This window comes from Impatiens glandulifera, chromosome 5 (genome assembly GCF_907164915.1).
Source record: "Impatiens glandulifera chromosome 5, dImpGla2.1, whole genome shotgun sequence".
Taxonomy (NCBI): domain Eukaryota; kingdom Viridiplantae; phylum Streptophyta; class Magnoliopsida; order Ericales; family Balsaminaceae; genus Impatiens; species Impatiens glandulifera.
In genome coordinates this window covers 6,069,550-6,081,939 of record NC_061866.1, presented here as the reverse complement: position 1 = coordinate 6,081,939, position 12,390 = coordinate 6,069,550, and the positions used below count along the sequence as shown (strand labels likewise).

At 30.4% G+C, this 12,390-nt stretch overlaps 3 protein-coding genes across 3 annotated transcripts; 1 reads left to right on the top strand and 2 right to left on the bottom strand.

Annotated features, from left to right (window-relative positions):
- Window positions 1–3,016: 3,016 nt before the first annotated feature.
- Window positions 3,017–5,311, bottom strand: LOC124938337 (hsp70-binding protein 1-like). Its single transcript, XM_047478759.1, has 6 exons — window positions 5,107–5,311; window positions 4,844–4,986; window positions 4,699–4,749; window positions 4,115–4,336; window positions 3,921–4,023; window positions 3,017–3,687 (listed from the first exon to the last, which is right to left on the bottom strand). Exons 1-6 carry the CDS (start codon window positions 5,196–5,198, stop codon window positions 3,210–3,212), a joined length of 1,089 nt encoding a protein of 362 aa, XP_047334715.1. The 5' UTR covers window positions 5,199–5,311; the 3' UTR covers window positions 3,017–3,209.
- Window positions 5,312–6,557: 1,246 nt separating this feature from the next.
- LOC124940289 lies at window positions 6,558–7,292 on the top strand. Its single transcript, XM_047480797.1, has 2 exons — window positions 6,558–6,797; window positions 6,880–7,292. The coding sequence occupies exons 1-2, from the start codon at window positions 6,580–6,582 to the stop codon at window positions 7,016–7,018; spliced, it is 357 nt and encodes a 118-aa protein (XP_047336753.1). The 5' UTR covers window positions 6,558–6,579; the 3' UTR covers window positions 7,019–7,292.
- Window positions 7,293–7,930: 638 nt separating this feature from the next.
- Window positions 7,931–10,436, bottom strand: LOC124937955 (laccase-17-like). Its single transcript, XM_047478293.1, has 6 exons — window positions 10,247–10,436; window positions 9,991–10,142; window positions 9,641–9,885; window positions 9,424–9,552; window positions 8,377–9,330; window positions 7,931–8,263 (listed from the first exon to the last, which is right to left on the bottom strand). Exons 1-6 carry the CDS (start codon window positions 10,364–10,366, stop codon window positions 8,133–8,135), a joined length of 1,731 nt encoding a protein of 576 aa, XP_047334249.1. The 5' UTR covers window positions 10,367–10,436; the 3' UTR covers window positions 7,931–8,132.
- Between the last annotated feature and the right edge of the window lie 1,954 nt (window positions 10,437–12,390).

Sequence of the window (12,390 nt, the reverse complement as noted above, 5' to 3'; positions counted from 1 at the left end):
CTTATTGATTTAAAAAAATAAAATTTTATGCCCTAGAATGTGTTTAATAACAATTTTAGAAAGAAAACACTAATAGAGTAGATCCATGGAAAAAATCAATTTGAAATACCAAAAAAAATCACGAGTTTGATTTTCACTATAAGCGTTTTAAATAAAAAACAGAGGGTTATGACTTTCGCGTATCATGATAATTCGGTTGTCAGAATGTGTCTTGAGAAATATGGTTGATGTCGCTTCTTGATTTGAAAAAAATGAGGTTGTAGTAGGGCTGCAAATGAGTCAAGCTACTCGTGAGCTGCTCGGTCAAAGCTCGGCTTGAGCTTGACTTTGACCGAGCTCGAGCCGGCTCGTTTAAAATTCGAGTCGAGCTCGAGCTCATATAATGCTTACTCGATGGCTTGTCGAGCTTTTTCGAGACTAAGTATATAATATATAATCCATATGAAGGCCCACAATCCATAAGTAAAACCCTAATTTCTAACATATCTATTATCTACGACTCTTCATCTAACCTAATCTTCTTATCTAATCGTCTCTTTTTTCATTCTCATCTAACCTAATCTTCTTCATATAATCGTATCTTCTTTCATTCTTCTTTCTAATCTTCTTCATCTAATCGTCTCTTCTTTCATTCTTCTTTCATTTTCTCTTCCATCTTCACCATTTCTTTCTCTCACTCTTTACCGTTCTTTCACTCTTAATCTTTTTTTCATCCATTTTTCACCATTTTTTTAGTTCTTAATCTCTTATTCTTTAGTCTTCACATATTTTTCACTCTTCATCTATTCATTTTCTCATTCAGAAGAGGGAAGAGGCTTACAGGTAATTAAATTTATTTTCACTTTTATGATAACTATTGTTTTTGTTTTTTATTTAACTTTGATTTTTTTTTTTTACCTTATTTAGCAACAAAAAAGGAAAAAACTATTTTATTGGTGAACTCTAAGGTAAGTCTTGTTCATCTTTTTTTTTATGTATTAAAAGAAATTTATGTTTATATATCTTTTTTTTTCATTTATTAGGATAAATTTAAACTTCGATTATTTTATACATAATTAAGTTGGATGAATATATAGAATAATACTGATTTTTTATAATAAAAAAAAGACTAGTTATAAAAAAAAGACGAAAATAAAAAAAAATTAATAAATTATATATAATAAAAGTATATTGTATATAATATTGAAAGAGATAAAAAAAGTTAATATATTATATATAATAAAAATAATATTAAGATATAATAATTAGTTTAGTATAAAAAGAAATAAAAATGATTAATATTTTATTTATAATAAAAGTATATTATGTTTTATATTTTATATTAAAAAGAGATAAAAAAAAAGTTAATATATTATATATAATAAAAATAAATATTATAGATATAATAATTAGTATATTATAATATATAATTATTTACGGATAAAAATAGTTAATATATATTTATGTTTATATATCATTTTATCACTTATTTAATTAATTTTTCATTTTTTCAGAAAGAGAAGACATATTAAGAAATTTTGTTGCCGGTATCTACCTTTAAAATAAGTTAAATTTTAGTTATTTGTTTTAACATTTATATTTTATATTAATTATTTTTAAGATTAAACCTTTCATATTATTGAATGCAGGTAGTTGTATGTGTGCTATGATTGAAGAACACGAGTTAAAAAGATTAATATATTGAATGTTCAAATAATTTTTATAATTTTGTACTTTAATTTTTGAGTTTTATGTTTTAGAATTTTGATTAGTAATGGTGATTTAATGTTTTAGATTATTATATTATAGAATTTTCAATAGTTATGATTGTTTCATATTTTAATTTTGAAATATCATGTTTTAAATTATTAATATGTATGAAAGTTTGATATTTTAATTTTATAAATAAATTTGGTTCGAGCTCGAATCGAGTTCGAGCTCGAGTTTGAGCTTGAAAATTAAATTTTTGTTCAAGCTTTCGAGTCGAGCCGAGCTTGTATGTAATATAGTCGAGTCGAACTCGAGCTCAAATTTATAAGCTCGTTCGAGCTCGAGTCGAGCTAATAAATACTTAATCGAGTCGAGCTTGAGCTTCAGCAAGCTTGAGCTCGACTCGACTCATTTGCAGCCCTAGGTTGTAGTTAAGGTTTTTAAAAGCTTAGGATTAAAGATATTAAAGAAGATGTAACGACAAATGAAGAAAAGAATGAAGAAATAAAAAAAAAATACATCAAAAAATTATTTATTTTAGAATCGGAAAACATTTTACAATATGTTTAATTATTGTTGACTTAAAATTGTCACGTCATACTACCATGTTAGGGTTGATCACCGAATATTTGATTTTCGGTTAACACATGTATTTTTTTTTAATATGTTTTAAACACGGGTAAAGTATATATTTTTTAAAATTCAGGGAGTGTTTTTATCCTAAAATATATAACATCACTGTTATTCATATTTATATATTTTTATAAGAATTTGAAATTTATTTTTTATAATAATATAAATTTTTAAAATGCATAATTTTATATAATTTTATCATACAAGTTTATTTTATAAATAATACCCATTTAGATTTTCTAAAATTGAAGAGAACATAAATAATATTAATGTTATGATGAATACACTCCCCTCCCTAAACTAGGATATCAAAATCAAATCAATTAAAATGAATGTAAAATGGTAAATTTATTTTGAAAAAACAAAAAGATAAAGTAAGTGTTAGTTTTAAAAGAATATTAGTTGTACAAAAATATGAAAATTAATAATAAACAAATAATACTTAAAGAAAATATATATTTACAAAATGAATTACATGAGATTATTTATTTAAAAAAAATATTTTGTTTGAATTTTTAAATTTAAATTTACTTTATTTTCTAAAAACGTAAAATTTAAATAATTTATAAACTTACAAAATTTTAATTCAAGAATTACCAAAATCAAAATCCTTTAACTCTTTCAAAATCATAAAATTTAAAGACCACCAAAAACAAAATGTAGACAAGTTTTAATGAATTTTTCTTAAAAAACATTGAAGTATATTAGTTCTTTAATAAAAGGCAAATATACAAAGTCTCACAACAAATTGACAGAAAACATCTGTTTTAAATTGATTCAAACAATAAATGAAAAATCAAAATACAACATTTACAGGAAAACATAGCCAGAATGAACACCAGTTAGTAGTTTAGGTTTCATCAAAAGCTAAACCATTAGCTCATCTTCTAAACATCACCATCTGCATTCTGTTCTTTCTTCTCCGCAGTTTCCCTTTGATTTGCAGCCCAAACCCTCCTCAAAGTAGGTTCAAGGTGCTCGCTAGCAACATCTGGTGGAAGATCATCTTCTCCAGGAAGAACAAGTAGCCCCTTCTCCTGAAGAGAAGAAGGCTGCTTATAGCACACATTCCATATGGAATCTACAAGCTGTATTTCTTCTCTAGCAGTTTCTAAATCGTCGGATGGCATTAAGATAATGTTGTCAATCCTTTCTTGAAGAATCTTCTTGAGCTTTTTCCCATTGTCTTCAGATAGGCTAGAATATCGAGAAAGCTCGAGAAGCCCACGTAAAGCACCTTCTCGTACCTCTAAGTCTTTGCTGGAAACTAGATGTATCATAATAGGAGGGAAACCTAGCTCTTTTAGGATATTACAGTCCTCACTGTTCTCTTGCAGAAGGTAATGGATCAAGTTCAATGTTTTCCTGCAAAATTGCACCCAACGCAATATAATGATATATTATACAAAACGAGAAAAAGGACTTTAGTTTTAACTTTGACTATTTTCAAATTAGATCGTAATTGTAACAAATTTCAAATTTGTTAAGCGGGGATGGTAGAGATTAAAAAAATTCATCCCTAAAACTAGTCAATCTAAGCAAACAAAAAACTAAAGAAAATTTAAATGCGATTGCCAATTTGGCGCCATTATGGTTACCTTTGAAATCTCACATTCTCAGAACTCAATGATTCTCTAAGTGCTGCATAAGCATTGGCTGATCGAAATGCAGAAATCCCTGGATTGTTTTGCCTGATCAATGCTGCGATGAAGAACATGGAACCGAAATCAGGAAGCTAAGATCAATGGATTTATCAACAAGAAATTACAAGTCAAAAGCAAAGACAACTCACAGGCTATCGCTACAATTGAGCTTGTACGAACAGAAACATCAGGATCTGAAGTGAAATTAGAAAGGAGAGGCTCCATGCCATTTGCTTTCATAACGAGTTCCTGACTTCTTGGATTGTTCTGAACTAAAGTTGTAACAACATCAGCAGCCTTTGCACGAATATTTGCATTAGAATGTTTTAGGTAACCAAGTAGAGGGGGCAGACCACCTATTGAATGAAAATCTGTAAAAAGAAGGGAATAACGAATTCATCAAATCCAATATAAGAAAAGTAACATTAATAACATTAGCAAAGATATGTAACATTGTTTGATTGAATCTTTCGTGTTCGTGCTGAGCATATAAATATCATCTCCACCCCATCTCTAATCAACTACAGGTCAAATCGGGGGAAACCTGTCTTATTCAGTTCAATTAACTAGTTCGAACTTGTGAGCCTCGGGTTATGATGTGCTTATTTGAAAGGACATCAATTCTCAACCTGTTTTTCTTTCTTGTTGTTCTTTTCATTACGAATTCGCAATTATTTGAACCAATCCTGGTTTGGAAACTGAAAATACTAATACAAAAGGCAAGAATAATTACCATTTGCCATGTCTATAGACTCCACATGCTCTTTTAACTCGTCCAACATCTCTACAAATTAGAAAAAAAAAACATAAATAAAGATGAATCATTGATGAAAAATAGAACAAATTCAAAATACCCAATTCAAGAACTACAATGATACCTTCTATATCAGCAGTCGTAAGTCCTTGAGACTCAAGAACTTGCTCTGGAATCTTCATAACTACAATAATATCTTTCATGCGTGTGACAAGATTCACAGTTCGCTCTTGAATAGCTTCCATAAACCATACTCGTTCCTCCTCACTGTTAAACCAACAACAACAAATTCACATGACCCATCACAGACTTAAGAAGCATTTCAGATGACCCATCAAAAAGAAGCAGAATTGAAAACATGGGTGTTGTTAGAAGTGGGAGAGTGACCTTAAATGTCGAGGAGGATGACTATGAGTACCATCAGCGTGAGATAAACTCCATTTAAGCAAACCTTCCCAGTTTGGTCCTTCATTCGCCATTCTGGAGATTGAAAAGTTCACAGAAATTTGGATTCTATTCTCAATTGGCAACTGGAAACAATGGACAAGATTGAAAAGAGTAATTCTTGAGTGCAGAAAGAGAAAGGTGTTATTTTCTTCGGCGACTTGGAACTGACCTGAATTGTTCCTCTATATATCTTGGGCCAATATGACGCCCTTACAAGTCCACAAGACCCCACATATTTTGGGCTCTTAGATTTTTTTTTCAAAGAATAAGTTTTTATACATATTTTGATATGTTTTGATATATTTTAAATAATTGATACAGATTAAAAAATTAAATAATAAATAATATTTAATTTAAAAATTATATATTTAATTAATAACGTTAACTTTTAAAATTAGTAAAATATATATTTTATACTTATTTAATAATAGATAATAAAATAAAATTGTAAATCAAAAAATTAGTACAAAGTTTGGGTGAGAAAATACCAATTATTCCAAATAAAAATAAAATAAAACAAAACAAACAAATCCTAAAAACTAAACAAGGCAACAAAACAAGTTATTATATTTGATATGTATATAAAAATTATAATATTCAGAATATTTGATAAACTATAATGTTCAGAACTATTTTGCATTCGAAGTGATATTAGAATGTTAAGTGATTGCGGTCGAATAATGCGTTTATTTCACAACACTATTATTATGACGATAAGGTCTTTTTTTCAAAAATAAATAGAGTCGGTCGGTGAACTCATTAAGTTTTGTCAGGACTTAATGTTATATTTTATGTCATGTTTGTTTGTTGGTGTCATTTTTTTTAATATTTTTATGGTTGCATTCAAATAGTTATCTTCATGTTGTTTTTATGACAAAATAAACACTCATATTTTTTATTTTTATTTTTTTTATTATGTTTAAACTATTATTATTTATATCATTTAAAAAAATATAAATAAATTATACTTTTGGATGGATGAAGGAATTTTTTTGTATGGATGATCCAAAATTTATACTTTATACCATAATAAAGTAAAAATTATATTATAACTTTGACAGAAATTTTAAATAATTTGAATCTATAAAAAAATAAAAAAAATAAACTTTCAATTTTATATTTTTTCATTTTTTAATAGTATATCTTTATGGATGTAAAAAAAACATACATTTAAAAAATATACAATTTACAAATTTATTATTTGATTAAGTTTTAAACTAATTATTTTTTTCATACTCAACTCAAATATAATTCAAACATTCTTGTGAGTTGTGTTTAACAAGTGGGAATGGGACCATCCTTATCCAAAAAAGTTTATTTGTTTGTTTTGAACCATTCAAATAGATGGTCGCTCTCCTTTATATCTTGTTTTCTGTCTAGATCAAGATAGAAAACATTTTTTCTTGGACAAAAATGGCTTCAACTTCAATAGCTTCTCTACAATCACTTTCTTTCATCTCAAACCGCAATTCGACATCGAAGAGTGGAATGATAATCAAGAAGAGGCCATTGACAATGGTGGCTGCAACCGGAGATGTGTCATCTGACAGCACCGTCTATCTTGTAGCGGGTGCAGCTTTGGTGGCTCTTGTCGGGACTGCTTTCCCAATTCTTTTTTCTCGAAAGGACACGTAAGTACTAAGAATGTATTGTAAGTTGTAATGATGTTTGTTAGAGAAAGTGGTAGTAAAAGATGTTGGTTTTTGCATGCAGTTGTCCTGAGTGCGATGGGGCGGGATTCGTTAGGCAGTCAGGGGGCACTCTTAGGGCGAATGCAGCTCGGAAGGACCAGACTCAGATCGTGTGTGCCCGTTGCAATGGGCTGGGAAAGCTTAACCAAATTGATAAGTAGAAAATGTGTATATGTATATTTGGTAAGTATAAATCTTGTTGTTGTTTGTAATTCATTGAATGACTGAAATGTTTTGAGGAGATGATATGCCTATCCAATGATCTAGGTTTGGCATTGATGTTCTTACTCCGTCATATCTTCATATGTCAATGGGTGTTAAGACTCGTTCTAAGGTTTCTTTACAACCGATCATCACTAGATGAAAGGTAAATTATCAATTTGGAAATGTAAATGATCTCGAGAGAGTTGTATTGTTTCATCAGAAGTGTTTTGACATTTAAGTTCACCTATATATGTCTTTATTCGTTCTCCCTAAAAATGTGACCGTGAAATTGAAGAGAATTATGTATAATTTTTTTTGGATCATCTAAGTCCCCCAAACGACACAAAGAACAGGGGTTGCGAATTCGAGAACATGTTTCTTTTAACAAAAAAAATCTCTCAAAATGATGCAATAGATTTTCATCTTAGACGATAGTCTTTAGGTGTTGCTGATCAAATTTAATATGGTTGATTGTTAAAAAAAGAAAATCTAAGATTGTAGCATCTCGAAGGAAAAATATATTTTTCATGAAAGAGTTATCGCGAGCCATTCAAATTCACAGTAGGAAACAGCCTCGATTAATTTCTAAAATGATGTTTGGTGTAAACATATAGCAAGCACTAATGTAAAAAAGAACAATAGAAACGGAAATACAAACCAAACCATGCATCCCATGCCTATTCCGTTGAAACATAACAATATTAAAACAAATGAATTGTGAGATACTAGAATGTGTTATTTGGATTTAAGGATTGATACTATATCAGACATTTTTAATTAGTTTGTTGAATTTTAGGGTATAAATTGTAAGGGTTTTACTTTATGACATTGAATTTTATTTTTTCAAGAAAGAAAGAAGATGTATTAAAAGTAGATAAAAAATATTTATCAATCACTAAAAACACAACTCTTACAGCTCTGAAACAAGTTAAGTTATTCTCTCAATGTCTTTTACACAAACCAACACTCCTTTTCACGAAGATTAAAACACAGTTACAAAAGACTCAAACAAACTTGAAAACTCGGTGGAAAATAAAAACCAATTTAAAGAGGAGACAAACAACTTAAAGGTTAACATTTTGGGAGATCGGTTGGAGGAGGAAGCAATTTCTGATTGGGAAGTTTTCCATCTAAAACAAGCCAAGCCATCTTCAAACCCCAACTTGTATGGACTTCTAAGTGACAATGCATGAACCATACACCTGTTCCAACCATGCACCAATTGAGTAATAAGATGATACCATCAATACCAAAATTCATACACATTTACTAACTAAATAGAAAATCACATGTTGAAACTTTAGTTATATATTACCTGGATTATCTGCGAAGAATCGAATAGCAACCCATCCGCCTGATGGCACACCAACTGTATTCCTTTCAACCGGGTCGACAAGATTGAAGTTCTTAGGATCTTTATTGGGGTCAAAGTTTCCGAAACCTTGGCCAACAACAAAAAAGTTAAATCCATGGAGATGAAGAGGATGACTCTCAGCACCAAGAATACTTGTATCTTGCATGATAAGTTCTACGCTGGTGTTAAATGGGAGAACCATGAGTTTGGTCCCATTTCCCACTTTAGTATTGTTTGGAGGGTTTCCTGTGTAATTGAACCAATTTGGACTATATGGAAAATCAGGAGAGTAAACTCCATTTGATTTTCCAATAAAGTGAGATTGAAGTAGTGCTGTGGTTGGTTGAACAAATGAAATATTGCTAATTGAGGCTGCAAATCTAGTCCCATTAGGCCCTTGACAAGTTTGATTTTGGTTGCAAGGACTTGTCCCCAGGCCAACTGTGAAGAGGAAATGTTTGTCAATATTTTTTGGAACATTAGCTGGGTATTGAGCATTAGCAAGACTTCTCAATTTGCTTGAGAAATTCGTCGCAAAAGAAGTGTCGTTAAGAGAAGGTAGTGTCGGCTTAAACAGGGGAAGCTTTTTAAGGTGAACTTTAGTGGGATGTTCGTACTCTAAAATACCAGCGACAGTAGAGTTATCGAATGTGCCCTGGCCAGTTGCATATGGTCGGGCCATCATAAGGAAAGTGGCATTCGGAAAATTGGAATGGGTCTTGAGGAGAACGTTGGTGGTTTGTCCAGGAGTGATGAGAAGCGTACTTGTTTGAAAAGGTTTAACATACACAGCATCAGCATCGACAATTGTAAGTGTGTGATTAGCGATGCTAAAGAAAAGTTCATCATTGAGTGCAGCGTTGATCAACCGGAGGAGATATGTTTTCCCAGGCTTCACTTTTAACTTGAATGTATCTGCAATATTGATATGAATGTTAATTTATGTCAATAAATATTGATGATCAAAGTTGCAATAATAAATAAGTTATGATAAACTAAATTTTAAACCTTTTGATGAGCAATTGTACAAGGGTCCAGGAAGCCCATTAATTGTATAGGCATCAGATACATTTGGACCACCCCCAGTTTGTATGGCTTGACTTATTATTGCCTCGGGATCAGCATTGAACCATTCACCTGAAATTATGTTGTAAAATGATGTAACATCAATGATAAAACATCATTAATCAAGAATGTAGAGATTACATAAGAGGTCTGTCAATACCAAATATAATAGGGACTTCTTTGTAGGGTTTGACAAAAGGATAAGGCACTCCAAGCTTAGGGAGAATGACCATAGGTCCATATAGAGTTGACCTTAGCCATGAAATATGGGCATGCCACCACAAAGTTCCTCTTTGGCCTACAATTGTAAAATTGTAAAGATAGCTTTGCCCGGTTTGGATAGGACATTGCGTTATATATGCCGGTCCATCTGCCCAACCGCTACGAAGTTGTCGAATACCATGCCTGTTTTCAACTCGAGCGTGTAAATGTTTTTTGATTGAAAACCTATATAATTTATCTTTGGAGTTCGATTGAAAAGAGAGATTATGAAATAAATAAAATACTTACCAATGAATACTTATATTATTAGGAACATGATTGATCACTTTGATAAGAAGCCGATCACCTTCCCTTGCAAAAATGCGAGGCCCGGGGAATTGACCATTTACTGTCACCATTGTCTTCGTGTGGCACAACCGTGTTACATTTTGTAATGTAATCTAGAAAATTTATCAATATATGTAGAAAAAGTAAATATTATAGAGAACATCAAAATGCATATATAAATGGATTCAACAAGTTAAGATATGAATTTGGTACACACGTTAAATGTGTAGTGCCTCGTCGCACTTGCATTGACTTCGGAGATGCCTCCAATGAGGAAGATAGCTGTCACAAACATGAGTGTTCTCATGAACCCTTTTGATAGAGAATATGTAGTCATCTCTCCAAATCAAGCAGAGAGAAGACAAAGAGCTCAATGAAGTATAAATGTGTGTTTTGTGAAATGATTTGTGGAGAATATCATGAAACTATTTTCTATATATAGAAGTATCAAGGGGTGTTTGGTGGATAAGATATGTAAAAGGAGGTGTATGGTATGTATGTATGTATACCTACATAGCTTCAAATTAGGCTGATGGTTGGACAACATCTTTAGAGTGTTATCTAAGAAAATTCTCCCAAATAGGCTAAAGAGCAAATTAAGAACAATTGTTGTCTTTTAGTAAACTTTAAGAAGTTGAATAATCCAATCATATGTATATATAAGTTTTATAATTAGAAGATAAATGAAAATTGTTGTGAAGAGAATTATAATGTAAAAGACAACCATAAATGGGTCATGGTATTTGTGAATAGTTGGTGTACAAGGGAAGGGAAGTGATGATGCCAAACTTTTCTTGCATTTGATGCCACTTCTGCTGCATGCTTCTGTAGATGCAACTTTGACTGCCCATCTAATTAAGGCTGTGTTTTAAGATTACCACCAAAATGTAATGTGAAAATAATAAAAAAAGTTATTATATATTAATTTGGTACTACCTACTGTTAATTAATATATACATAGAAAAAGTTATTTAAGGTTGACTGAGGATTAGAATATAAATGGATATTCTTTTCTTTAAAGTTCAGTTCATTCAAATTATAACAAATTTGTTTTATAAGGAAACAATTCTAACATCACTAAATAAAATCACCAACATTTTTTTATATATATAAAAATTACAACCATATATATCATCACAACAAAAGATCCGACAACTGGAAAGGGGAAATCATTCAACTTTTTTTATTATTATTATATTTAGTGCAATAATACTATAAATTTGTTTAAAACAACGTTAAAAACATAGCAATTGTATAGAGAAATCAAACAAATAAAAATAAATGTGTGAAGATCCTCAAAAAGGATAATGAGATCTCCGACTAAATCAGTCAGTGTTTTAGATCGAATTTTGTTAAAATTTGGATTCCAAAATCTCACATGTTTAAATCGATCTATAAAAACACACAAAAAGAAGAACACAAGAAGACACAAATTTAAATTGGTTCACTCAAAAAAGCTACGTCCACCAGATTTCACTATGAAAAAAAGAAATACAAAGTTTTGCCTCATACTGTTTATCTATTGAGATTTATTTTGGGAACAAAATTAGTGCCCTTATTTTGTTAGCATCTCTATCAAATAGTTGTGAACCTATGAGGGCATCAATTAATAACTATATTGGAAATTCAAAATTGAAATTTATTGAAATCGTGATCAAACTTTTGTTAAAAAAAAATCGTAAAATTGATTATGGTGAAACACTCAAAAGTTCTGCTAGGAATGTTGAGAACATGGGCAAAAGTAATGATATAAATTTCTTCTTCTTCTACATAGTGAGATAAATTCTATGAAATATGTATTTATTGTGAGACAAAACTCTGTATTATTTTTTCTTTATAGTGAAATATGGTGGCGGCTGAATTAACATAGCTCTTTTGAGTGAACCACTATAAATATATGTCTTCATATGTTTTTTTTTTTCCGTTTTTACAGGTTGTTTCAAAAAAGTCAAATTTTGGGGATTTAAATCATAACAACTGGTATTAGAGTGAGATCATGCTAGATCGGAGCATTTAAAACGATGACAGACGATAATAATGTTGAGTTATGGAGCCTACACCTATAATAAACTCTACAATTGTTAATTAGAGTTTATTGGGATTGTATTTAGTTTTGAACTTGGGCTTGAGCCTGACCAAAAGTTATTTATGTTTTATTACCTGAATGTTTACCCTATAAATATATGATTATTAAGGGTTTACATCAACTAGACAGAATTCTAGAGAGATAAAATGTGAGGCAAAAAATTCTGTATTCCTTCTTCTTCTTCATAGTGAAATCTGATGGTGGCTGAAGTGGACGTAACTTAATTTGAGTGAACCACTATAAATATGTGTCTTCTTGTGTTTTTCTTTCTTGCG

Coding starts and splice junctions, on each gene's coding strand:
- LOC124938337 (XM_047478759.1), bottom strand. CDS start 5,198: ATGGCGAATGAAGGACCAAACTGGGAAGGTTTGCTTAAATGGAGTTTA. Junction 4,750..4,843: donor TACGACTGCTGATATAGAAG/GTATCATTGTAG, acceptor TCTAATTTGTAG/AGATGTTGGACGAGTTAAAA. Junction 4,337..4,698: donor GTCTATAGACATGGCAAATG/GTAATTATTCTT, acceptor TTCTTTTTACAG/ATTTTCATTCAATAGGTGGT.
- LOC124940289 (XM_047480797.1), top strand. CDS start 6,580: ATGGCTTCAACTTCAATAGCTTCTCTACAATCACTTTCTTTCATCTCA. Junction 6,798..6,879: donor CTTTTTTCTCGAAAGGACAC/GTAAGTACTAAG, acceptor TTTTGCATGCAG/TTGTCCTGAGTGCGATGGGG.
- LOC124937955 (XM_047478293.1), bottom strand. CDS start 10,366: ATGACTACATATTCTCTATCAAAAGGGTTCATGAGAACACTCATGTTT. Junction 10,143..10,246: donor CGAGGCACTACACATTTAAC/GTGTGTACCAAA, acceptor TAAATTTTCTAG/ATTACATTACAAAATGTAAC. Junction 8,264..8,376: donor ATTCTTCGCAGATAATCCAG/GTAATATATAAC, acceptor TGGTTGGAACAG/GTGTATGGTTCATGCATTGT.